The 24,539-nt window shown below is 34.7% G+C and overlaps 1 protein-coding gene and 2 pseudogenes across 1 annotated transcript; 1 reads left to right on the top strand and 2 right to left on the bottom strand.

The window, feature by feature from the left end:
* The first annotated feature begins 355 nt into the window (after positions 1-355).
* On the top strand, positions 356-19,410 carry LOC120219582 (annotated as a pseudogene).
* LOC120219583 (vacuolar protein sorting-associated protein 25) lies at positions 6,365-9,474 on the bottom strand. Its single transcript, XM_039216408.1, has 7 exons — positions 9,367-9,474; positions 8,869-8,950; positions 7,743-7,882; positions 7,528-7,581; positions 7,345-7,433; positions 7,167-7,242; positions 6,365-6,525 (listed from the first exon to the last, which is right to left on the bottom strand). Exons 2-7 carry the CDS (start codon positions 8,925-8,927, stop codon positions 6,404-6,406), a joined length of 540 nt encoding a protein of 179 aa, XP_039072339.1. The 5' UTR covers positions 8,928-8,950; positions 9,367-9,474; the 3' UTR covers positions 6,365-6,403.
* On the bottom strand, positions 17,691-23,988 carry LOC120219285 (annotated as a pseudogene).
* Positions 23,989-24,539: the final 551 nt, after the last annotated feature.

Below are 24,539 nucleotides of genomic sequence, written 5' to 3'. Positions count from 1 at the left end.
TATAAAAAATAAAAGTGATTATAATATGATTTTTTAATAATGAATTACAAAATCAAATATACCGAAAACAAAAAGGATCATTATTATTGTTTACCCTAACTTTATTTTAGTAAACCAAATGTGCCGTAAATGTTTTTCACAACTTATAAATTGTGGAACACAACAAGAGAAACAAACGCTGATAGAAAATAGTAGTTTTGAATATTAGCGGACCCGAACGGGTTAGACAAAAATTTTAAAGAAGAAGAAGGTTTAAAATTGGGCCGGATTTGGACCGACTTGGCGGGTGAAATTATATTTCATCCCCGCTGACGCTCAGCTGACATTAACGAACTTCTCCGTCTCTCCATTCGCCTATACAAAGTATTAGAAACACGCACACAAAATCAAAGAAATTCAACTGTGTGCCTGTGATTGATCTCCTTCGCCATGGACTCGTAAGATTTCTCTCACCTTTACCTTGAATTCAAGGCTTAAAATTTTGACAAAAAAGTTTTATAAAAAAATTTAGGGTTTACACATGTTGATTATCTGTTTTGGTTCGTTTATAGTTATCGCGATGAGGAAGGAGAACCGATTATGGACTATGATGACATTCGGTCGGATCCTGGTTCACCGGAGCCAAGGCAAGATCTTCTTGATGACTTGGAAGATTGGGGCCAACGAGAACGATGCAGACGCCGGTTTACGATACCGATAAGGTAGGGAAGCCCAGAAAAAGGCTGGTCAAGAAAGGTGGCTCTATGGGAAAAGAGAGTATGGATGAAGAGGCCAATTTTGGGAGGGAAGGATCGGAGTCGGATGGGAATAAGAGGAAGAAAAAGGAGAAGAGGCACAAGGATAAACATTTTGGTGGTGGTGGTGTTGAGAAAGGGACTGTTAAAAAGTTGGGGAAGTCTGAGGAAGTTAATGAGATGTGGAACTGGGTTAATCCTGAGGTATTTTTTTCCTTCACTTTAGAATTATCGAATGTTGTCTGATTGATCTTGTGGTTTAAGAAATCTGGGTTTTCATTTTATAGATTTACAATAGGTTCAGTTGCATAAAAAGTGATAAACTATGTTGTCGTTGTTTACCGGTCTTAGGTAAATTCCTAAGTTGTTTACTGAACTTTGTAATCAGTATATTTATTGGTTTGTATTTATTTTAAGTCCAAAGCTTGTTTATAAGGTAAAGCAGAAAAGGATAAGGCAACATGATTTCAGTTGCTACTGTTCTTTCTTCCTTTCTGTTTAGCTTCATTTTATTAGAGAACTTTGTGATATGTAATAGTTCTCTGTGAAAATACCCAAGATTTGTTTCTAGCATTTTCTTATTATAAACGGTATTGAACATTTTATTTATTAGTGTTGGAAAGCAAAATTTTGTGCGAGCATGCTAAAATGGGTGGTTTTTAATCCATTCAGTTCATGGATTAAAGGAAGTTACGGTTTACTAGTTTATGAATCATTTTTGAAAATACTGGCTTCCGGACTTATCATTGTCATTTTTTTTATCAAATAAGCCAATTTTATCCTGTAATTGATCCGCTAACTAATTGATGAATCTGTTTATCTCCTCTATATTTCTATTTGATTTATGTATGAAGTGGCCTGCTAAGATAAGCTTGTTGATTTATCAAATTTCTTCATTAAAATTAATGAAACTAGGTCAAAAGCTTGTTGATTTATCAAATTTCTTCATTAAAATTAATGAAACTAGGTCAAAGGCTAACCAAGATTTTTTTTGTTCATCTGTCTCTTCTCTGGAATAGAATGATCAAGAGGGTCATAGGACTATGAATGATCAAGAATGGTGTTGACCCTGCAGATAGATACGGGAGTGACAATGAAGCAAGGTCGCCTGGTGCTGCCCCTCAGGTTGTCAATCATCTTTATATGGCTTTCATGCATGTTTGTCTTCATGTTGATAAAGAGTTATAGGAAACTGGTTGTGCTATGATATTTTTAGGTTTATGTACTTTGAAATTCAAATTTATTGGTAGCTCAAATGTGATATGAAGTTATTTTTATAGATTTTTGGTTTACTTTAATGATCTTTTGGGTAGAAGAAGATGATGAGGATCCAGAGATTAAGGAGTTTTTTAAGGTGGGTAAAAAACGGAAGAAGAATGAGATAAGTCCTGCAGAAATTGCATTGCTAGTTGACAGTGTCATGGCTGAGCTTGAGGTAACTGCTGAAGAAGATGCAGAGCTTAATAGACAAGGGAAGCCTGCAATTAATAAACTCAAGAAGTTACCACTTCTCACTGAGGTTCTCTCAAAGTAAGCTGCTTCCCAAGTTTAAAACCTTTGCTTGAATTTATCAAGAAATGACCATTCTCGTATTTTTAAATTTCTCTTTATGCAGGAAGCAGCTTCAACCAGAATTCCTAGATCATGGAGTTTTAACCTTGTTGAAAAATTGGCTTGAACCCCTTCCTGATGGCAGCTTACCAAATATAAATATCCGTGCCGCTATTTTGCAGATTTTAACTGACGTATAAATTGGCATCTTTCTATAATAATTGCCAATCCCCTGATGTTTATTTGGCATGGATACTGAAATGTTGTCTTTCATGCAGTTTCCAATTGATCTAGAACAGCATGATAGAAGGGAGCAGCTAAAGAGAAATGGTCTTGGAAAAGTAAGAAACTTCCTTACAACAACAATCCTGTTCAGCTTTGTATTTTGAAACATCTTTCGGTTTTGATTCTTTCAACGCAGGTCATCATGTTCTTATCAAAATCTGATGAGGAAACCACTTCCAACAGGAAACTTGCTAAGGATTTGGTTGATAAATGGGTAATGTTCCGGTTTAAACTCCAGCTGCTTATATTCTAAAGTTGTCCCCTGCTTCATTCTTATCATCTTTGGATCTATATCAGCAATGACCATTCCTTGTGACCTTTATGTTTTATCTTTTTCACTGATAAGTACGTGGCCTTAGGTGTATAGTTTTGATTTCTGAATTTTTAGTGCTTGTGATTTCAGTGAAAACTTAATGCTCCGTTTGGAAACTTGGATTTCAGAATTTGGATTTTATTGACTATGTGAATGATAATAAAAAAAGTACATATGTTATGGATATAAAGTTAAGATTCAATTGAAAATATAGTTGAAAAGCATCAAAACATGCATTTATCAAATCCAAATGTATATTAGGAATCTCAAAATCACTACTAAATAGGCATCGAACAAATCCATGAATTTGAGAAATAATCATGAATGTTTCATTCTCAAGTATTTTATTACGCAATTGTCACTATGTTTGAAATTCAAATTCTGAAATCCAATTTCCCAAATGCTACATAAGCTTATTTTAATCCAATTTTGTTTGTTAAATTAATATTTCACGATGTCTTAAAAGTCTTTTTTCCAGATATCAATGGTCTTTTTTTTGTCTAATTCTATTAAGTCCCTTTTATTAATAATTTTGAACATAATGCAGAGTAGGCCAATCTTTAATAAGAGCACTAGGTTTAAAGACATGAGAAATGTTGATGATGATAGGGTTCCAATGTGAAGGCCACCAGTGAAGAGGTACCCCTTTAGTTACTTTTATGCAAAGTACGATTTCATGTTTGCTTACAATGTGCGTGTGTTTTCATGTTGTAGTTTCTTACTGATTTTCAAAAATTCCTTTGTAGGCCTGCAAATAGATATCAATGGACTCTAGAGATGGTGATTTTGATTTGGATATTTCTCGGTATGATGTGTGACCAAATGTGTGACCAAACATTTGGTTTATAACATTGTTATTCTGGTCATATATGTTATTGACTATTTTTTTTTTAATTTATGCTATTGACGATTGTTGGTTATAAAATACAGGGACTACAAGTCTGGTCGATCATCATCAGGTCAAAATGCTTCCAGGTCTGAATCTTCTTCAAGGCAACATGCTTCATGACCAGATGCAACACCAATGGATTTTGTTGTGCGTCCCCAGTCTAAGATTGATCCAGATGAAATTAGGGCTCGTGCAAAATAAGTTGCACAAGATCAGCGTCGTTTAAAGGTTTTGTCTTCTCTCTCTAGTATTAAATTGAGTTAGTTTTATTATTTGGATAAGGTTGGTTAACAAAACCAAAGGGGGGATGTTTATCTTATATTGTTCCTTTAGTAGTCAGAACGCCTAACATAATACCCTCTTAATGCCTCCTTAATTCGAGTTCATAGTGGTACAGATTGAATGAGATGCAACAACCATTCCTAGACCCTAACGCCCTTTAATCTGTTCTCTACATTTTCTGAAATGCTAATGTTTTAACTTTTCTTTCATGGCCAGATGAATAAGAAGTTGCAGCAGTTGAAAGCCCCAAAAAAGAAGCAGCTGCAGGCGACTAAACTTAGTGTTGAGGGTCGTGGTATGCTCAAGTACCTGTAAATGATAACCCAACAGTCCACATACCCAAACCATAACCTCTATATTTCGCTGAAGAACGGTTCTTTGATGCAAATGTTTCTGATTTACATATCCAATTGATTCTAGGGATTCATTGTGGGGCTATCATGACGTTCCATTGATTGTCTTGGAAAAATGCCTTGAGTTCAGTTCAAATAAATATGGTAATGTAATGTTTCAAGTGCTTGCTTGCGTAAATGGCATTTGATTTTATTTTCCCCCTGTTCACCACCTCCATATATGGTTATGTATATAAACAGAAAAAAGGTCAGTTTTAAAAACCCTTTTATCTTTCACTACCTATAACAAAAACGAGTTTCATGATAACCATGAAGTATTTAACTTTTGGCACGGAAGTACAATGTGGTTTCTCTTTTTTCAATTGGGTACCTAGTTTTTTGGTTCTCCTCCCAGTTTTAAGGCTTCGTTTTGATTAAACCAGATTCAATAAGAATTTTTTGCATACACAAGGATTCGAACTCGAGACCTTAAGCGATATCAAACTGTTTATTACTTGAACCAACACTTTTTTGTTTGGGTACCTATTTTTTTTAATGATGCAATTAGCAATTACGTACTTAACCTCTTTTGGTATATTATTGACCACAACGGCAATATCATCTGAACTATTCAGTTCAACAAGTTATTTGATTTGATCGAACATCTGGTTGGCCAAGGCAACTGGCTCATCTAATACAATCGAGTCATCCATTGGTTTCTTCCAAAGATCCATCAATGTTTAGATTTTGTCCCCTCTAACTTTTAGGTTTAAATCCGTAGTAGGGAAACAAAACAAATTGGTCCCTCCCGATCTTTAATCTTAACTCTGTCCTGATTTGTGCATGAGTAATAGTGAAAGAGAAACAACAATTCTTAGGCACCCAATAGGATTGAAAATAATCCATGAAGGCAGTTTGATCAACAAAATCTTTAGTTAATTTTCCCACAAGGAACAATTGTAGCGAACGAAGCTTCTGCATTCATATTTTTAACAAATAATCCATAAAATTTAACAAATGAAACTTCAAAAATCATAAAATTTTACAATATTCACATATATAAGGGAAAACATGAGAAGATGTTTAATCTCCAGTAGAACTCATATTAATGAGAGAATTTCCATATTATCCAGCACTTAAAAGACACATCATGGTTTGTAGTACATAGAATGAAATCAATCAATATGCCCAGAAAGTGGAGGAACAAAAGAGCACACAGTGGAAAACATTATTAAGCATGGACATTGGAAGGAAATATAGAAGACTGGTGGAGAATGATATTTACTTAAACAAATATCCTCTTGTGCTCATCAATAGTTCTTAAGATAAGGTTAGAGTTGAAAATAAAACCTTTGGAGCAGAGGCAAGCTAGCAAAATCTATGAAATAAAACTATGAAAAGAGAGGGAGAAAGATGGAGGCTTTTTGGCAATATTTTGTGGAAGAAAGGACAAAGGAGGTACGTGACAGGAAAGAGACGAACGAAAAAAAATTATGTTAAGATGAACGGAAGATGAAATTATAAAATTTTAGAGAAGAAAAATAAATTATCAATACAAACACAGAGAAAATATCTAAATTATATGAAAATGTAAATTCATCTCAATATCTCTTGATACAGGTACAGCTGGGATCAGTACAGGTTTCGGTTGTCTGTTTTTGGGGCTTGGCAATTTGCAATTGCATCCTCCATGTTTATTTGCAAATGCTATAGATACTGATTTACCAACTTTTTGTGAATTTTTATTATTTTAGGCATTAAAGAGAGACTGATTGCAAGAAATAACCCCTTCCATTTCCCGCTATTAACTGGTTTTTACTGTAAAAGAGAAGTAAATATTTAGTTCAGATCAAATGCTCCTGTCCAGGACCAAGGATGTGTAATATTCCAACAGGCTTGGTTTTCAACATATTTCAACAAATATCAGTTACCAACAGGCTGCAGGGTTCCTGATTAATGTTCTTATGATCAATAGGCAATAGGTTGCCTTGCCCCTGAACGCCAATTGAATGAATCATTATACAGAGAATTTTATGCCTTCATCATCAGTTGAAGTTCCCTTAAAAATTGCAAGCTTCCCCTTCTGTTCCAGTAATTTCAAAGCCCGCATTAGAATCGTTCGGTCTATCCCATGAAGCTCTGCAGGAAAAGGAAATTTCTCTAAGTCAAGTTCGTTTACATGATTAAATGTGCGCATAGATGAATATGGATTATGATATATGCTCTTGTTTCCTTTTCCGGATGGAGAAGTTCTACTGTGGTGAGGAAGACTTACAAACCAAAGATTAAAAAAGAAAAAAGTTTTGCTGAATATGAATGACATAGATTCTTTAAATTCATTCCCTGTCATTGGATAAGAACCATAACTCATATGTCAATAAGTTGATACTTAATTTGAATAGCATAGATTCTTTCAATATGAAACGCTAACAAGAAGTTAAGGGACCTTGCCTCAGACCTACAGGAACTTGTGAGAAATTGAAAGTGTATATACATAACTGCAGTCCAATACATAGTTCCCCATGGAAATCCTATTACAATCTATTAGGATAGGTATAACTTCTATACAGCAGTCACCGATTTCATTTTCGTTCTTTTACATGGGGATATGCAGTTTATAGATATTATATATAGCACTCCAAACCAGCATAATCCACAAGCCAGACCCTCTATTAAAACTATGGACAGGCAAGAGAAAAGAAGGAAAATGAACCATCTCCAATAACTATCAAGCAGCAGGATTCAATAACCTGCTTAATCTAAAGAAGTGTATATTTTACCTGTCCCTCGTGATTCAATCCCTGATCGTATTTCCTCAACAGTCATAACACTGTCCTCAAAGCCATTATCTTTCACCTTATAACATACAGAAATAATATCATAAAATAAGGTTTGGAAGATGCCATGTAAAACTAAGAATTTATGACCTGAATAGTGAAAGAACCAAGGATAACTCACAAAATTCACAATAATGTCAGCCCAATCTTGAATTCGGTGCCAAAGGATAAGGCAACTCCTACGTCCTTTATCCAACCATTCTGAGCGTCCTGTTGCAAAAGAACAAAAATTTAAGAGCTTCCAATGAATTAAGAATGCTGAAGTATACAATTGGAGTAGTCAACCGGTAGAACCAGCGAAGACCTTCTGCAACCAAGGCCGAGAGGAATGCTTCCCTGGCTTCGTGGCTGAGAGTGCCTGCACCAAGGCCAGAAGAAAGTATCTTCTTATGTATATACTACTCAAGAAAACAAAGTAGAATTGTTTTATAAGCACAATGGCCACAGACAAATGCACCATTACAGTTTGATAGCTCTAATCAGATTGCTTAACCAGAATTTAAGCAAAACAGTTCTTACGTTCTATCACAGAATTTGAGAAGAGAGGAAATTCTTCCTCAAGCTTAATTACAAATATCTTCTGAGTCCTGCAGTAATCCAGAATCAGTTCCTTCCAAAGTTGTATCTGTTTCTCACGAGTCTCCTTCACCGGCTGCAAACTGCATAAAAATCAACCCCAATTCTTAAAGTGCTCATTAACAATCAAGGTGAAATAAAACGAAAAAAGATTCAAATAGGTGTTGATAACGGAAGAAATATTATATATACATACATATACAAACTAATACAAATTTGAAATACCAACATTCGTCTGATTTGTTAGAGTGCTCATTCTTAGTTCTAGTAAACAAGTTTCAATCTCTGATAACCTCAAATACTAACTATACACACACACACACACACTATACCAGGGATCAAATATGGTTTTCTAACACCAGGCGGAGGTAAAAGATCTGGTTGTTCCAGGCTCCTACGGACCTGGTTTGATAAAGCCAGGTGTCGGGGTTGATCTGTTTGTTCAAGAAAGAAAGAGGTTACCGTAGATAAAACGTATGAGGTAAACATAACCCTCAACCTGATCTCATTCACTTGAATGAATCTAGAACCCAGGTGGAGGAAAGGAAAGCGTGCAAGCCAGGCGTAGTTTGGATCCACTACAATCTTATTATAAGATATTTAGTGAACGAAAAAGCCCAAGGCAAAACAGAGTTTCAGGAATGCGCGTTTGTCAAAAGCTCTGATTTGGTTAGGGGTCTGTACGAGTAGAGGAAAGCCGTCGCATGGAAAGCTAAATGCCTTCGTAAGCAAGATAAAGTTAGTGTATATCAATCATATACAGGCACAACTTAACACAAATTTGAAATGCCAACATTCATCTGATTTGGGACTGCTCACTCTTAATTCCAATTGCCAAGGTTTCATCTCTAGTAACCTCCAATACCATAAATATCATACATATATAAAAAATTTGAACTAAAGTATCCAGCATACTTCACAGGTGAAGATCAACCTTCTTCATGGACATTTAAAATTATTACTGTTCTTCATTTCTTAAAATGAGAAACTAGAAGGAACAATAAATCAGCGACAGTGCTAGTAGCAAATGAATAAAGCAAACACTGAAAGGAAAATGAGAGGTGAATACGTGAAGTATGGAGGGTAATTGAAAAAGTGTGGAAGCTTGAAATCACCCAATTTCTGCATCTCTCGGGCCTTCACAGTAGATGCTGCATAAAAACATATCAGTAATTGATAGGAAAAGGAAAGAAGTGAAAAGGGGGGTAAGAGAAATTTAGCAGAACAACAAAACAAGCTTTATTGCACATTTGGCGCATTAGTTTCCAATAATTAAAGAGAGAAATATTAAGATGGGAGAATCTCATCTTGTAAACTCTGTAAAACAATGAGCAAAGACCCACTAATATGCTAAGGGATAAGTAAAAATTAACATTGATTTTGTATCACATGGTAACCCAAATATTAAATCTTTATTTGTTAACTGAGAATGGAATAAACTACTAATTCTAATACAAAAAAGAAGAAAAGATGTAGCTCAGATTTGCGTTTGGATTCAAATAAATACTCAAAATTTCTAATGAAAGCATCAAATATTCAAATAAGAAAAAGGGGAAGAAAATTATACCTGATCAAAGAGAAGGTTTTGGCTTTCAAGTCTAAATTTCAACTCTGAGTTTGCGATTTTCCTTTTCTTATATTCTTTTTAGCTCGGAGATTTTGACGGTCAGATTTATGATCTTCGATTCGGAACCTTTCGTCTTTTGATGCAAAATCTAATTAGCTTAAGAATTAATGTCGCATTTAGCCTCTGAAATTTAAGCAAAAGTGCAATATGTTAATGTCCGACAAAATGGTAAAATTAGGCGGAATTGAACGTCGAAGAAAAAAAGTTGTATCTAAAAATAAGATTTATTTAATTAAGCAAATAAAGATATTTTTATAATTAGCGTACAATATACAAATGATCTCCGATTATAGAATATTATTTTGTTAAATCATCTTAAAAATTATAAATTGGTCTCCGACTATATGACATTACTTTGTTAAGTTTTCGATTATTAAAAGTTATAAAATTGTTTCTACTATTTATATGTTCCAAACTCGTTATTTTCTATTAAAAAATTGAATGCAGTATGAATCGAACGTTAACATGTTGACTGAGATATAAGTTTTTGAGATTTTGGCATCATATATTATCATGTTACAGTCAGAAAGTTAACGTTCAACTCAAACTGTCATCGATGTTTTTAACATAAATGGATGAGTTGAAACATAAAAATAGTCGGGATCATTTTAGAACTTTTAATAATCAGATGAATTAACAAAATAACATCCTATAATTAGGGACCCTTTATATAATTTACCCTTATAATTATTGATAAAGTCGTAAATGGAAAAAAAGTAATTTTGATAAAATATTGAGAAGTGAACATAACTTTTAATAAAATTACTGATAAATTTTTTATAAAATTTTATTATAACCTCTATACTTTCATGTTTTTTAATTTAATATAAAGTATAAAAACAAAATTAAAGTAAAATCGTCAGTTATTGAAGACGATTTTACCAAAGTCGATTTTTGTTATCAGACGTTTACACATACAATATAGAAGGATACTTATTCGTTAAAATTGATTTTATATTATACTTAAATCTCTAATTTTTTCTCAACGTCTCTTTCCCGTGCCTAGGAATGTTCACTATCAAAAACCACATGTTGGGAAAATTGCCAAACATATAGTGTATTACGTAAACGTGCATTTTGGAGACTTATGAGAAGTTTTATTGCGTGACAGTCTTAATATACGGTTAAAGAAAATCGTTAATAATTTTGTTATTATTATTTTAACAAAATCAGTAAAAAAATTACCTAAAACATTATTATTTCTACTTAAAACATTAATGTTTTTCAACATTTCCGGTAACGTGCCCAATAATAACAAAATTGGTAGAAAAAATAACAAAAGCAGTAGCGCTTTACCGGATATGTTTACAAAATCGGTAAAACGCCTAATAATAACAAAATCGGTATAAATAATAATGTTTCCGGTAATATTTTATCAATTTTGTTAAAAAAATAATAATAAAATCGATAACGTCTTTTCTTAAACGTATATTAAGGCTACCGCACTTGAGATTTTCCCGATAACTATGCTTTTAGCAAAACTGGACGTCACAGTGATGTAGTGCTGTCTTAACTTGCCAAAATGTCGTTTAGCTTCAGAGTAAGTAAGAATAAGCTATAAGGATGCACCCATGTCACCAAAAATATATTTGGATGCAATATTGCTCCTCTCCAACAGGTACCTCTTTTGACCAAGGCTTTAAAGTGACAGCTCATACCAAGGAACTCATCAGAAAGCAAATGGAAAAGGAAATCTATGTCCCCAAGTTCATTTGTCCTTCGGGTGTAAATAAACCGAACATTCAACAAGTCGTTTATGTTTTTATTTGTTTAATTAAATGAATGAACACAAATGAATAGCTCGTTCGTTTATTTATATTCATGAACGTTCAATAATCTATTTGTTTATGTTCTTTCATTTATATTCGTTAATATGATCGTTTATATTTGTTTGTTTAATTAAATTTATATTTTATGTTCATTTATTTATATTTTTAAAGAATTTTTGTTTCATTTATAAAAAAATAATATTTTATATTTGTTCTTTTATATTTATTTGTGTTCGTTTATCATTTTAACAAACAAACACGAACAAATCTTCTTGTTTGACAGGTGAGGTTACACAAGTTGAGCAGTTTATCTCTGTAAAACTGTTTAGTGGTTTGATTATATCGTCTTGAACCTTGAACCATCCTAGGAAAACATTGAAGTAAGAGAAAAATAGGAAAACAAGTATCCTTAGGCATGCCAGTGCCACTGTTACATCCAACAAATGACTAAAACGTGAAATTACAGAGGACTCGCTCCTTTCAGAAGCATAGTTCGAGAATCAACTTATAATACCCCACTATCCTCATTGTCACCATGGATTGATTTTTCCTTTCTTTTTCTTTTTCTTTTCGAATAACAAAATTGTTACAATGGGAATAAACAAACTCGAGGGGAAAAAATCATGATGCAATAAGATCAGGTTTCAGTTACAATCGATAATGAAGCGGTTGTACTTGCCCACCCAATTATCCAACCACTCACGTAACTATTTGATCTGTGGTATTCCCAAAATCTTGGTTGCACCCAGGTGACATGAATTATTCCCTCAACTTTATCAATTGTGCCCTCAATCAGATGAACCTGTAGCAGTGATTCACGTAAAGGTCATACAAGTGATCTTCAGGCGTTTTATCTTTCTACAATGGCTAGAAGTTGTAGGCAGAGGTGCAATTAAATGTATCCAATGATGCAAAGGAACGTTTGAGAAGGAAATAGAAAGATTGGACTTGTACAAGTTCACTTACATACAAGCTCTTCATAAAAAGGTGCTCAACATTCTCAATTGACAGTTTTATTCGCTCAGCAATAACATTTAATGGAACGGTTTGGTCCCCAGATGGGCGGCTGTAAGGAAACATATTGTAGTTCAGTGTTTAACTACACATACAGTTGTCAGCCACTAACCCTGGAGTCTAAACTGATCCATCAACGGACTTTGCAAACGCACACCTGATATAATCTCCATTAAGCAAAAATATTGACTTTTTCCAAGAGCTTTTTCTCATTCTATACAAGGCTTGTTGTACCCTCATTGCAGTATTGTGCAAATGACACAACTTTTGATAGTGAGCTAAATCGCCTGAGTTGAAGGACTGAAGAATACGGTAAAGCCACTCAAACCTCGTCCCCATAATACTTGTTATCTGTAAACAATGCCAAGGATGTAAAAGACTTTAGACGATTCATAATGGTTTTGGACACAACTTTATATATGATCGAACAAAGGCTAATCGGTCTAAAATTTTTCATTGACTTTGGACTGTTTACTTTGGGAACTAACACAATTATAGTTCGGTTTACAAAATCAAAGTTCGAAGATCCATTCAACAAACTTAAACATAGTTCAACAAAATTACAACCAATAACATCCCAAAAAGAATGGAAAAATGACCAGAAAGACCATCATAACCTGGTGCTTTTGAAGGATTAACCTGAGAAAAGGTTTGAGTGACTTCCTCAGCAGTGAAGTTGCGGCAAAGCTTTTCATTATTCACCAGCGTCACACAACGATCTATGACTCGCAGGATCTCCTCATCAGGCGCAGCTCCTGATGACCGAAAGAGAGAGGTAAAGTAGCTCGCTACATCAAAATGTCATCTAGTTGATCACACCACACCCCCTCACTCTCCAACCCCTCAACCCAATTCTTTTTCCTACGACCATTCACTCTAGCATCGAAAAAGGTTGAATTTCGGCCCTCGTCTTTAAGCCACGCAACCCTTGATCTCTACAGCCAATATGTCTCATCTTTGTCCTAAGATCCTTTAGCTCCGCTAAGGCCTTGCTTCGTTGTTCGCAGACATCATCCGAAATAGGCGCCAATCAAGTAATAGAATTTGGTCTCTTAGTGCGTCTCCTCACGCTTTGCTTGCCCTCTACGAACCCTTTGCAATTTATCAAGTTGATCCCCCACCTTCTAAACTTTGCCAGATAATGACTCCTTTTTGTTCTCCCAAATCTCACGAACAATGTGTCTACACTGTTCCTCAGACGCCAAGCAAGCGTCAAATTTGAAGTAGTCACCCCTATGTGTTCGATTTGGAGAATAATTCTCTAAACTAAGTAGAAGAGCACAGTGATCTGAAGAAGCTATCAAAATAGACACTGAATAACCAGGAACTTAAGTAGCCAAAATTCTTAGCCACAAACCGATCAATACGCTCTTACACAAAAGAATGTGCCCTTGTACCACACGCCCATGAAAACCACCCCCTCTTGGGTCGAATATCCCACAATCTGCAGCTCTAAGACACCTTCGAAAATCATCTATGTGCACCTTCACCCGTCTTCGGCCTCCTTTTTTCTCAGAAAGATGGATAATCTCATTAAATCTCCTCCCACACACCAAGGGAGTGAGGTATAACATATGTGAAAGTCCATGCACTTCGACCATAAAATCCAGTAAATCTGAACCTGTGCTCGTTCTATTGAACCTTCGCATCAATGTGAAGGCCAAAAACTCTGTAGAGAACATTAATACCTTTCTTCCAAAGTAAAAGCAACCCAACACAATCTTCTGCTCTTTCAACAAAAAACAACCGAACATCCTCGTTGCAAGTTGTATCGACTCCACTTTATTTTTCCTTAGCTTAGTTTCCGAGATAAAGGTAAGTAGCAGGTCTTTTTCGGAGATGATCCTCCGTAGCTCTCAAACTGTCGCAGGGTTCCCAAGCCCCCGACAATTCCAGCACAAAATCGTCATGGCGATTGGCGGGGCTGAACCTTAGCCACCGCCATCAGTAAAACGACTTATGTATTTTCCGTCGGAATCTCGCTTGGATCCTCCTCTTCACTTGTACCAGCCCTAGCATGGTTTTTGTGATGTTCGCCTCTTGAATTTTTTATTTCCTTTACTCGGCTTTCCATCCTTCCTCTTTCCGGCGCTTGAAGATCTCACCTCTACCCACACAGGAGTTCGGGCCTGCTGTTGCTCCTCTTCCCTTGTAGGATCCCAAACCAAAAATATATTCGGGAACATACGCGGAAGTGAACTATCTAGTCCGAAGGGTCAGTAGGGTTGGAGTCCTCCTCTTGGAATATGCTAGATGAGTACAGTAGGTCCCTCTCCGGAACCCACGGTTTGCCACGAGGGAATCTAGTTGGCCGATCCGATAACGGGTTGTTTCTCGTACTCGTCATGGATCTCTCATGATTCTCATTTTCAACATCAACTATTCATTCCATTCTTCTTCTGCTACCTTCCTCTGTCCGTTTGTTAGTCGCCACTCATAGTCACTCTCCGAACTGGAGGGTACTGCAGTTGTTCCAATCGAGCAATCGATCTCAACTCTAACTTGGAGATAGTCACTCATCCATTCATCCCTGGACCTCGTGTCAGTTGCAATCGTCTTCCCTATTTTGTTGCCAATTTTTTCTGCAGTTTCCAGCCTCATAAGTCCTAAGGAAAGCTCACAGATTCTCACCCAGACTGCTAAAGGCCGAAAGTCAAATCCTTCCAGACTTAGCGTGGGGTCGAAATGTGCTAATGCCAGAAGAGTTCCTTCGAAACTCCAGGGTGTACGTTTGAAGATAGTGTGCTTATCGCTGAGGGTCTTGAACTTAAATAGGAACATGTTATCTTTCAGTATGTTGGACTCCAAAAGTCTATCGTAACCCTATATGGACCTGAAAACCTCAACACCACATCGCAATCCACCTTCTTTAGCCGATGATTTTAGCTACTACCCACTTATCCATTTCCAAAGATCATCTTCAGAAATGACCCTCGACGGAGAGATGTCCTCCGATTCTTCTTCAGTAAACATCAGAGGCTTCATCAAATCCGCAACCTCCTCCGACATGCTTAAAGTAATAAGGCTTTGAACAATTTTGAACCAAAGCACTCACACAATCTCACAGAATTTGACTTTCGGCCTTTAGCAATCTGGGTGAGAATCTATGAGCTTCCCTTGGGACTTATGAGGCTAGAAATGCAAAAATTGGCAATAAAATAGGAATATGATTGCAATTGACACGAGGTGGGGAAGGAAGGATGGTGACTATCTCCGAGTTAGATTGATCGATTGCTCGAAGTCGTTGCGGAGATGCGCCAAATGGGGCAGCTTGCGAATGGTCAGCCGAGAAAGTGTTTGTTGAAATATGAGAGGTTGTCTTCCTTTTGTCATCGATGTGGGATTATCGAGCATTTCTTACAGAGTGCCCGGGATTCTCGGAACAATTGCAGCAACCCCTCCAGTTCGGAGAGTGGCTACGAGTGACGACTAACAACAGAGAGGAAGGTAGTAGAAGAAGAAGTGAGGAATAGTTTATGTAGAAAATGAGAATCATGAGAGATCCATGACAATACGGGAAACAGCCCTTTATCGGATCGGCCAGCTAGAGTCCCCTGTGCATATAATTTCTTCGTTTAATCATTGTTGACAAATACTACTAAGATGAACTAAGTATCATTGTTGAAAATCACCAACAAAGCTGAAATTATTTTGTAAAATGGTATATAATAATTATTCGTTTAATCATTGTGGTTAAAGATTTTCCAACAGATGATTAAATATAATGAAATCTCAAACAACTCATTCACCTCTCAGTCTCTTTCGTTCACATGCACTCTCATTTGGTTTTTGTTCTTCATTTTCCGCCATGTAAATTGTAAACCCAAGTAGTGTTGTCTTTTAGCTTTTTATTTACAAAGAAAAATGGAGGAAGAATTGCTGGAACGCAACACCGATTGCGTTTATTTCTTAGCCTCTCCCCTCACTTGCAAAAAGATATTTATTCTTTTTGGGCTATCCGGAAGTAAGCTTTTTCTCTTTCGCACTTTCCCATTTACAACTCGCATTATGTGTTTTTGTTTAAATTTTTATGTTTTTGGAACTGTATGTCAATGATCTGGATATTCAGTGTTAGTTTTGAACCAAACCATCTAATTTTCTTTCTTTCTTCTTAATAAACTTTTAGTACTCCTTATGAAAGATATTCAGTGCATCATAATAGAAGTGAAAGAGGGCATAGGCTAAATTTTTTTGATCTTTTGTTTGGTTTTTCTTTAAATCAGGGAATTGGTTGTGAGTATCGACATAGTGAAATCGCAAGGCTTAATCCGAGAGACGTTGGTACTAGTTTACTGGGAATTGTATTGATTTGATCGTATTCTTTTTAATATTTCATGTTGATTATGAGACTGATATCGTGAACGAATTGGATTTTTTACATGTTTTGGAAATTGAGGACTGTGTTGCAAGTTTTAAAGTTGGGGACCTAAATACAAGTGCCTGAAAGTTCAGTGACCATATTGCAAACGTACTAACGGAAGTGTAACGACGTCAAACAGTCGGTTAAGTCGGAGATCAATTGCAAACGACTAAATATTAGAGGACTGTATTGCACGTTTTAAAAATTGGAATAAATAAAAAAAGTTTTAGAAAAATTTAGTAATATACTATACTTTACCCTAAATAATTAATATATGAACTCTGAATGAAAAAATTAGAGTAATATGTTTTACTCGTGTCTTGTGCTCAAAGAAAAGAATTAATGGACCGAGAAAAGGCAAAAGTATAATTCGGGACGGGATAAAAGGCAAAATGGGTAGCGTTATGCAAGAGTTGGTTCATAGTGGGCCTTTCCCGAGTTTCCTTGCTGCACAAGTTCAATGGAATTTATTGTTTAAAGGGATGTTTCGCTGGTCATAGGATGTAAACGACAAAATATTATAGGTTATTCGAGTTTGATTCAATAAAAATTCAGTTAATATTTAATTTAAAAGAATTTGACTCGAATTTATATCGATTTTTAACAAGTCAAGTGACTACTCAATATTCGACTCGAAAAATTAGAGACCAACTCGAAAAAAATATATATTGAAATTTTATTTTTTTAAATTAAATTATTAATAATATTAATATTTATATGTTTTTCTTTAAAATGCAATATAAGATTTCATGTATTTAAGTATTAGGTTCAACTCAGTTCGAGCTTCAACCAAGCTAAATATGAAATGTTTCAAGATCAAATTTTTTTCGAAATGAAATCTAACTTCAAATTTTTATTTTAAATTTGAGCCAAGGTTGACAATTTTAAGCTCGTCATCTTTCAAGCCAAACTCGAGCTTTCAATTTTTTTAAATTCAAATCGAGCTCAATATCAAACTCAACTCATCTCATTTATAATCTTAGTCATATATTAAAAGTTTACGGTCGTACATTTAAAAATTTCAAATTTTTATATAATTAAGTAATCTTTTTAAATTTTTATTGAAAATTAAATTTCTATTTATAAAAATGGATACGACTAACAAAATTTGAAGCAAAATGTAAAGATGGATCGGAACTCGGATGTTTATTACACATATACAAGTGAGGTGAGGTACTATTTTCATTCCGTTTCCATGATGTATAATATATTCAACCAAGTGGTAGGCAAAAAAACAAATACAGTTTTGGAGTTTATAGATGATGGGCAAATTATTGGAATGAAGGTGAAGTATGTTCCGGTTGATAGCAGGGTTTAGATCCCAGATGCGCCGCATTCTTTGAGGAGATTTAATAAATCATGTTCTGGGGCGCTTACAGACGGTAATATCATGCGATTCAAGGTCGGCCGGGTTTGGTTCCGGTAGTAGCTTCGTCTCGGATGGATCCTTCATTGCCGGCAAATCAGCTCTCCGTCGTACACTAGCCGTAGCCGATACTCGCTCTTTCCATATTCTTCCATCCTGATTTCACAACACATGTACAAAACATATATGCACAATCAATGACAAGCTCATGAGAAGTTATATGGCCCCTTTACCATAACCGTGACAAGCTATGCTAACAGGTACACAAGTCATGTTTGATTGGATTGGGAATGAAGACTTGGATATCCCAACTCCATATGAAGAACATGAACCGAAAACAAAAGATGAGTTCCCAAAGCTTACATTTAGAATCGAAGGCTCCGGTAGCTGGCATTGGATTGGTTGGTCATCATCCAAAGGTTCGATCGGATGTTCTACTGGTTTAAACTCGATCACTACTTCGATTCCATGAGCCGAAGCGTAGCCACAGCTGGTGCAAACAACATCCGGATTCGGAGCACGACTTCCCTTTCCACCTGAACCACAATTAGTAACTCATTAGCCGTACTCATGTATGTGCAACAACTCAATTCAACATATTAATAATAAGGAACATCTGCTTTAGCTTCTATAATAATTTTTGGGTTTGGATCATCATAGTCATCAAATGAATCCCAAAATTAAGGCAACTAAATGGCATATTGGGATAGAGAAACTCTCAAAAAAGTATCACATCATAAGAAAGGTCAGATCACAAATTGATATCAAATTTGACATCTTAAAGTACATCAACCAATTCCAACATGTCATCAATCAAATAGAATTCACTGATCAACAAAAGAAGATATAAAGTAATCTTTAGATTTACATGTTTCATGATTCCACTCAACAAATCCTTGGGGAAAAAAGAAAAAAATTCTTACAAGAGAACTATGGGATCGTCGATGGCCAGCCTTCCGAACAGAAAATCTAGGAAAATACCAACCATGTTGAAACTGTATTTCAGACAAAAGGTCTTCCGATCTTAGATTCGGTCAAGACAAAAAGTGAAATGTCAACTGAGAACCAAAGTTCATAAAAAGACAGTGAAAGGGAAGAAGATTATAAGAGTGGGGACTGCTTTAGGTTAGGGTTGGCTTTAGGTTAAGTTGGCTTGGAGTCATGGGTTTTTGTCTGTTTAGATTATTTTTTTTTTGGTACACTTGAACAAAGCAGTAAACTAGTGTCTCAGCTGGTGCTCCTCGTTCTTATCCGCTCCCAACAACGCCTGAATTTCAGGTGGAGGCACTTTAGAATAGCGGAATCATCTCCTTGTAGAAGTGCAAGATTCGCAGTTTATCGCGCATTTATTTCCTTCACGCCAGATGTGCCGAACTTCAACCCCATCCTTCCTTAAGGATTCTAAACATCATTTACCAAATTAATTTCAGAGGCGTCAACCATTTTGTCTCCATTAAAGAGGTCCATAATCTATTTTGCATCCATCTCTAGGATTAGGTTTCTAAGCCCTAGACTTTTCGCTAACAGAGACCCTGTCGAGCCCCCCAAATTCAGCGAGCGAGTTATTAATCCTCCCTAGTCTAAGCAATCCCTAGTCGTTTAGATTAGATTCTTTGTCATTTGGATGTAATTTTTTTAGGGGTAAACTACTTGTTTAGCATCTAAACTATCAATTTTTTTTCATTTCAGTGCCTAAACTTAACGCCATTAATTCGTATCCTAAATTTCGGATAGTTAAAATAGTGATCCAATTCCAATCTGAAAAAACTAAATATCCGAATGTTCGATAGCTAAAACAATGATTTAAATTTAATCCAAAAAATTAAATATCCGATTTTTTCGAATAAAATAATATCTGAAAATCTGATCCAAACATATCACTTAAAAAACGAAGAGAAGTAGATTTATTGTCTGAAAACACATATGAATGTGATTGAGCTTCCACCTCATGTACCTAAAGTTTAAGATTTTAGGGGCTATTTGTTTGTCTCTTAACGTTAAATCGTTCAGCGCTGAATGTTAAAACCGTTCAGCATACAGCGCGTTTGTTTCGTACCTCTAATGATCCAGTGCTGACTGATTCAACAAACAATGTTGAATGATTCAACACATAATACATTATGATCATTCAGAGCCAGTTATCAAACAGCATGTCACATTCAGAGCCTCTGAATCATTCATTTAAATCATTTAGAGCTTAACCATATAAGTAGACAAACATCCCCTAACTTAGAAAATCCAATATTATGTGTATATGTGTATTTCAACTGGAAGAGCAAGGGATACAGTTGGTTATGGACTATTGTAGTTATATTATTAAGAATTATTTCGAACTCTTTATAAATAAGATTACATAGTATATTAGGTTCATATATTTTTTATTAAATGATATATAATATTAATAATTTATAGTAGATAAGATCCCTTGTTTGCTATCTAAAACTATGAAATTTCGGGTAAATATTTGATCCATGGGGACCCTTTATTTCACCGCAGTGTTCATTCCTAATTTATCAAGTCAGTGAGCATATTTGGATAACATGAATCTTCTATAAACAAGGTTCTATTTGCCCTTTGGTGGGTTTATAAATAAGATTTGCATCAATAAATTTAAAATAATAATTAACGATATTAATCCCATATTTTCTAACCGGTTGAAGACATAATAATAATATAATAATAATAATAAATAATAATAATAATAATAGAAGAATTGAAAATGTCTCAGCTACTAGGCCTATAGCTAAAAGCACATTATTATAATATGAAATCGAAAATTTTCAAGTACATATTAAATTTGATTATACAATATTTTTCATATATCCAATATGAATTATTCAAAATTCAGATCAATATTTGAATACTCAGATCAATCATCGGATAAATAAATTGATTAATTTCAATCATGTTTTTTTGCACGCCCCTAATGTCCATATAGGATCAAAACAATCTTCTCCATATCAATCATAACTAAACTCATTAATGTTAATGTATACAAGCAAAATGTAGATAATGATATAGATCAATTATGGGCAATAGCATGAAAATTATATACAATATGAACCAAACATACTATTGGTCCTATTTAAACATTAATGAGACCAAAAATTTTACCAAAATTAGAATGTAATAAATGAAAAAAAAAAAAACTTTATTTTCTGCATAAGTAACCTTACAATATCCTTAACACAAGTAATTAAATTGTATCTATAACACAAGAACATTTTAAAAATTGCAAACTATTATTTAAACTAAATATCCTCGAATGATATTATATCTGCATGACTAGTGTGTTCATAATAACTAGAGTAATAATCCCTTGATAAACGTACAACCATAAGTTTATACTCATGCCCGGGACTAGGACGTTAGAGGTCCTGTGCAAATTCTTAAAACAAAAACAAATAGAGGCCTAAACTTCTTCCTGAACTCCTTTCTCGTAAAGTGGAGTTAGACCCAAAAAAATGAGATAAGCTTTACAGTTGTAGCACAATACTAATTATTAATATTTCTCATATGACTTCAACAAGATTTGATCGCAGGTTCTGTGGTTTTGTGCCCAAAAATTTTACCACTTATCCATAATACTTTGTTTGTTTTTTTATTGTAACAATAGCAATAAATCTAATTTTTTGGGGCCCTTTCTATTCCGGAGCCCTGTCCCGTCGCGCACGTTGCGCTGTCCTAGCCCCACCTCAGTTTATACCAATACGTTTTATGAACACCTTACTCTAAATTTTCTTTAATAACAAAACTTAATATCTATATGCTTAGACTTTAAAATATTTTTGTTAGTTGTCATAAAACAAATTATCTTTCTATTCAATCCAGAACTAATTGTCCATGTAACCAAATTGTTTAAATATATGCTTAATATCTTAAAATACATTGTGTCTGAATGCATACAAAACTGGTTAAAATGAAAATAAAAATGGTGGAAAAACATAGAATAAAAAAATCAGTTCTACATATTTTACTTCAGGCCATGTATATCAGTTTTCATCATCTGAGTCATCAAATGTTATTTTTTTAGCCTTTGGAGCATCAGCAGCGATTTCCTTGAAGTGAGCCCCATATAGCTTGGATTACTGTATTAAGACGATGATCAAACATGCATACTAGTTCAAAGTTCAAGACGGTTTTGCCCTTCACTAATACAGAAGGCACACAAGGATGCATGCAAGAGAGGGGTAAAAAAACAAACCACCTTCTTGACATGAGTTCCAAATTTCAACAGTGCTGGTGGTACAACCTGCCCAGCTTCTTTGAGAACATTTACCAGTTCTCCAGCGAGTCCCTGCCATAAGCTTGTCACTGTTTGAAAGAAATAAAATTGACCATGTTCCACTCACCAATCCTTATCGAAACCAACTTGTTTAATTTAAGGGTGTAAAATAAATTTGCACTAGTTTACCTTGTTCTGCTTAGTGAAGATATGTGAGCAACACCCTTCCTACCAGCTCTTCCTGTCCTCCCTATCCGGTGTACATAATCTTCTGTAGTGAGAGGAAAACTATAATTGATCACTACTACATCTGGAATATCCAATCCCCTAGCAGCAACATCCATAGCTACCTGAATCACAAGGTGTTAATAAGTATCAATATGCCTAATATTACTTACCAATCAAATTTTGCAAAGGCCTATAGTCAAAATCAACATAAAACCCCAGGCTCCAAGTGTGCTTTCGTTTTTTATCTGGTTGGACCATAGTAGTACTGCAATCTAGTCTAGAGATCCAACTAATCTTTGCACACATTGGCTTTCCGCAGAAAGTTGTAACAATATTTAAAAACAAAATATAATTTGCAGGAGTATACCATCAAAGGGCAGCTTCCTTTCTTGAATGATAAAGCCTTAGTGCGATCATTTTGTGCTTTGCGACCATGTATAGAAACAACATTCCAGCCACCAGGAAAAAATAAAACAAAATAAACTAAAAAAGCAAGAAGTCGAAATAAAATGATAGTTAAATTCTGACGCAATCACGTGTGCAAGACTGATTTTGAACTTTTAACCCCAACCAGCTTGAACCATCAATAATTCTTATGATATTTAATTGCACAACTCCACATTAATATCACCCAATGACATGTTGGACTAATATCATCAAATTAGATGATTACCATTCTTGCAGATTTTAATAGCTCAGGTGATTAATTAAAGTCAAAACTAAGATGAGACCTATAATAATATCAAAGTTCAAGGGCCATTTTAATTAAAGGAATGAATTTTCAAACTTATTTATTTAACATGCATCCCATTTTAAAAAACAAATTTCAAATTTTAAATGCCACCCATTCTATTTTGCCAATTAAGAGATAACTTATTTTTTAAATACAAGGGAAGTAAAATTTACCTTCTCTTGAGCACAATTTCTATACGATCAGCTTCTGCCTGGTACAAGACAAATACCAACACTCTGTTCCTGATGGAAATGAAAACCTCTATGTCAAGACTCAACAGAGTATAAAATTACCAGAAGTCAAAATATATAAAGATAAAAAATAACAGAATAATACAAGTCTAGTCAACTTAGAGTAACAGTATGGGCTTAGTATCCCCGTAAAGGTTAATGCCAACAAAATGAAGCAATAATATAATAAAAAATCCTATTAGATAAATCAATATTCATAATCTACTAGAGAACATAAGGATGTCTCGGATATATCTAAATTCTAATATTTTGGGCAGATCTTTGGGTTTAAACGAATTGTCTAACCCTTGAACAAGTTTAAGATGACACGTTAATAATAATTTAAATTTTATATATTTATATTAAAAATAACAGCTTTAATTGTAAATCACCCCTTGAAAAGTTCTTTGTTCACTTTCACCCTTGATATAATATTATTCTTAATATTTATATATTTATTTATATTTTTGTCCAATAAGATGATGACACGTGTTAATACCATATTTGTTTAAATTTAAACTAAACAACAAAATATGCTTTCGCTCAGGAGAAACTCACGAACAAAGCCTTCTCCTCCTCCTTTTAAAGGCTCCGATGAGGAGCTAACAATCGCCAAACACCCTCCTTTAACCACCATGATTTCTAAACGAAATCCTAAATCACCTATCCTCTCAATCGAATAAAAAGCAGGTTCTGAATCTTAAAAACTCAACCTTTCAAGACCTAAAAAGATGACTTGGACATGCCACGTTAGTGTTTGGGTCTATTTCTATTTGGTCAACATCATGTATTGATCGTCAGTTGATTAATAATTTTCATCTAACCAATGTATTTTTTAATTCAAAATAAAATATTTTGAGATCAAATGTTTAAAAATAATAATATGGATAAATTTGACAATAAAATCAAACGTTAAAATTATTTTATTATATTATGTGGATTTTAAATATAGAGTAGATATTTATAATTTTTCTTTTAATGGACAGGAAAATGGAAAGGGGACCCTCGCGAAAGCTGGAAACACGTGATTTTCACCCGTCTTCGCAACCAGTGAATTACCAATTTTAAGGTGTAATCACAGTGGTATTGCCACGTGTACTACCACTAGAGATAATCTGTTACCTTACCCAGTCTAGTGTCTACCAATAGCGGGTCCAAACTCGTAAATATTTCAAAATAAAAAGGGCA

This window comes from Hibiscus syriacus, unplaced genomic scaffold (genome assembly GCF_006381635.1).
Source record: "Hibiscus syriacus cultivar Baekdansim isolate YM2019G1 unplaced genomic scaffold, ASM638163v2 tig00110206_pilon, whole genome shotgun sequence".
Classification (NCBI taxonomy): Eukaryota; Viridiplantae; Streptophyta; class Magnoliopsida; order Malvales; family Malvaceae; genus Hibiscus; species Hibiscus syriacus.
This window is presented reverse-complemented; position numbering and strand designations above follow the sequence as displayed.

Excerpts from the sequence above, each read along its gene's own strand:
- LOC120219583 (XM_039216408.1), bottom strand. The coding sequence starts at position 8,927 with ATGCAGAAATTGGGTGATTTCAAGCTTCCACACTTTTTCAATTACCCT. Across the intron at positions 7,883-8,868 it reads AATTACCCTCCATACTTCAC|TTTGCAGCCGGTGAAGGAGA; the intron begins GTATTCACCTCT and ends ATTTTTATGCAG. Across the intron at positions 7,243-7,344 it reads CTGACATTATTGTGAATTTT|GTGAAAGATAATGGCTTTGA; the intron begins GTGAGTTATCCT and ends GTATGTTATAAG.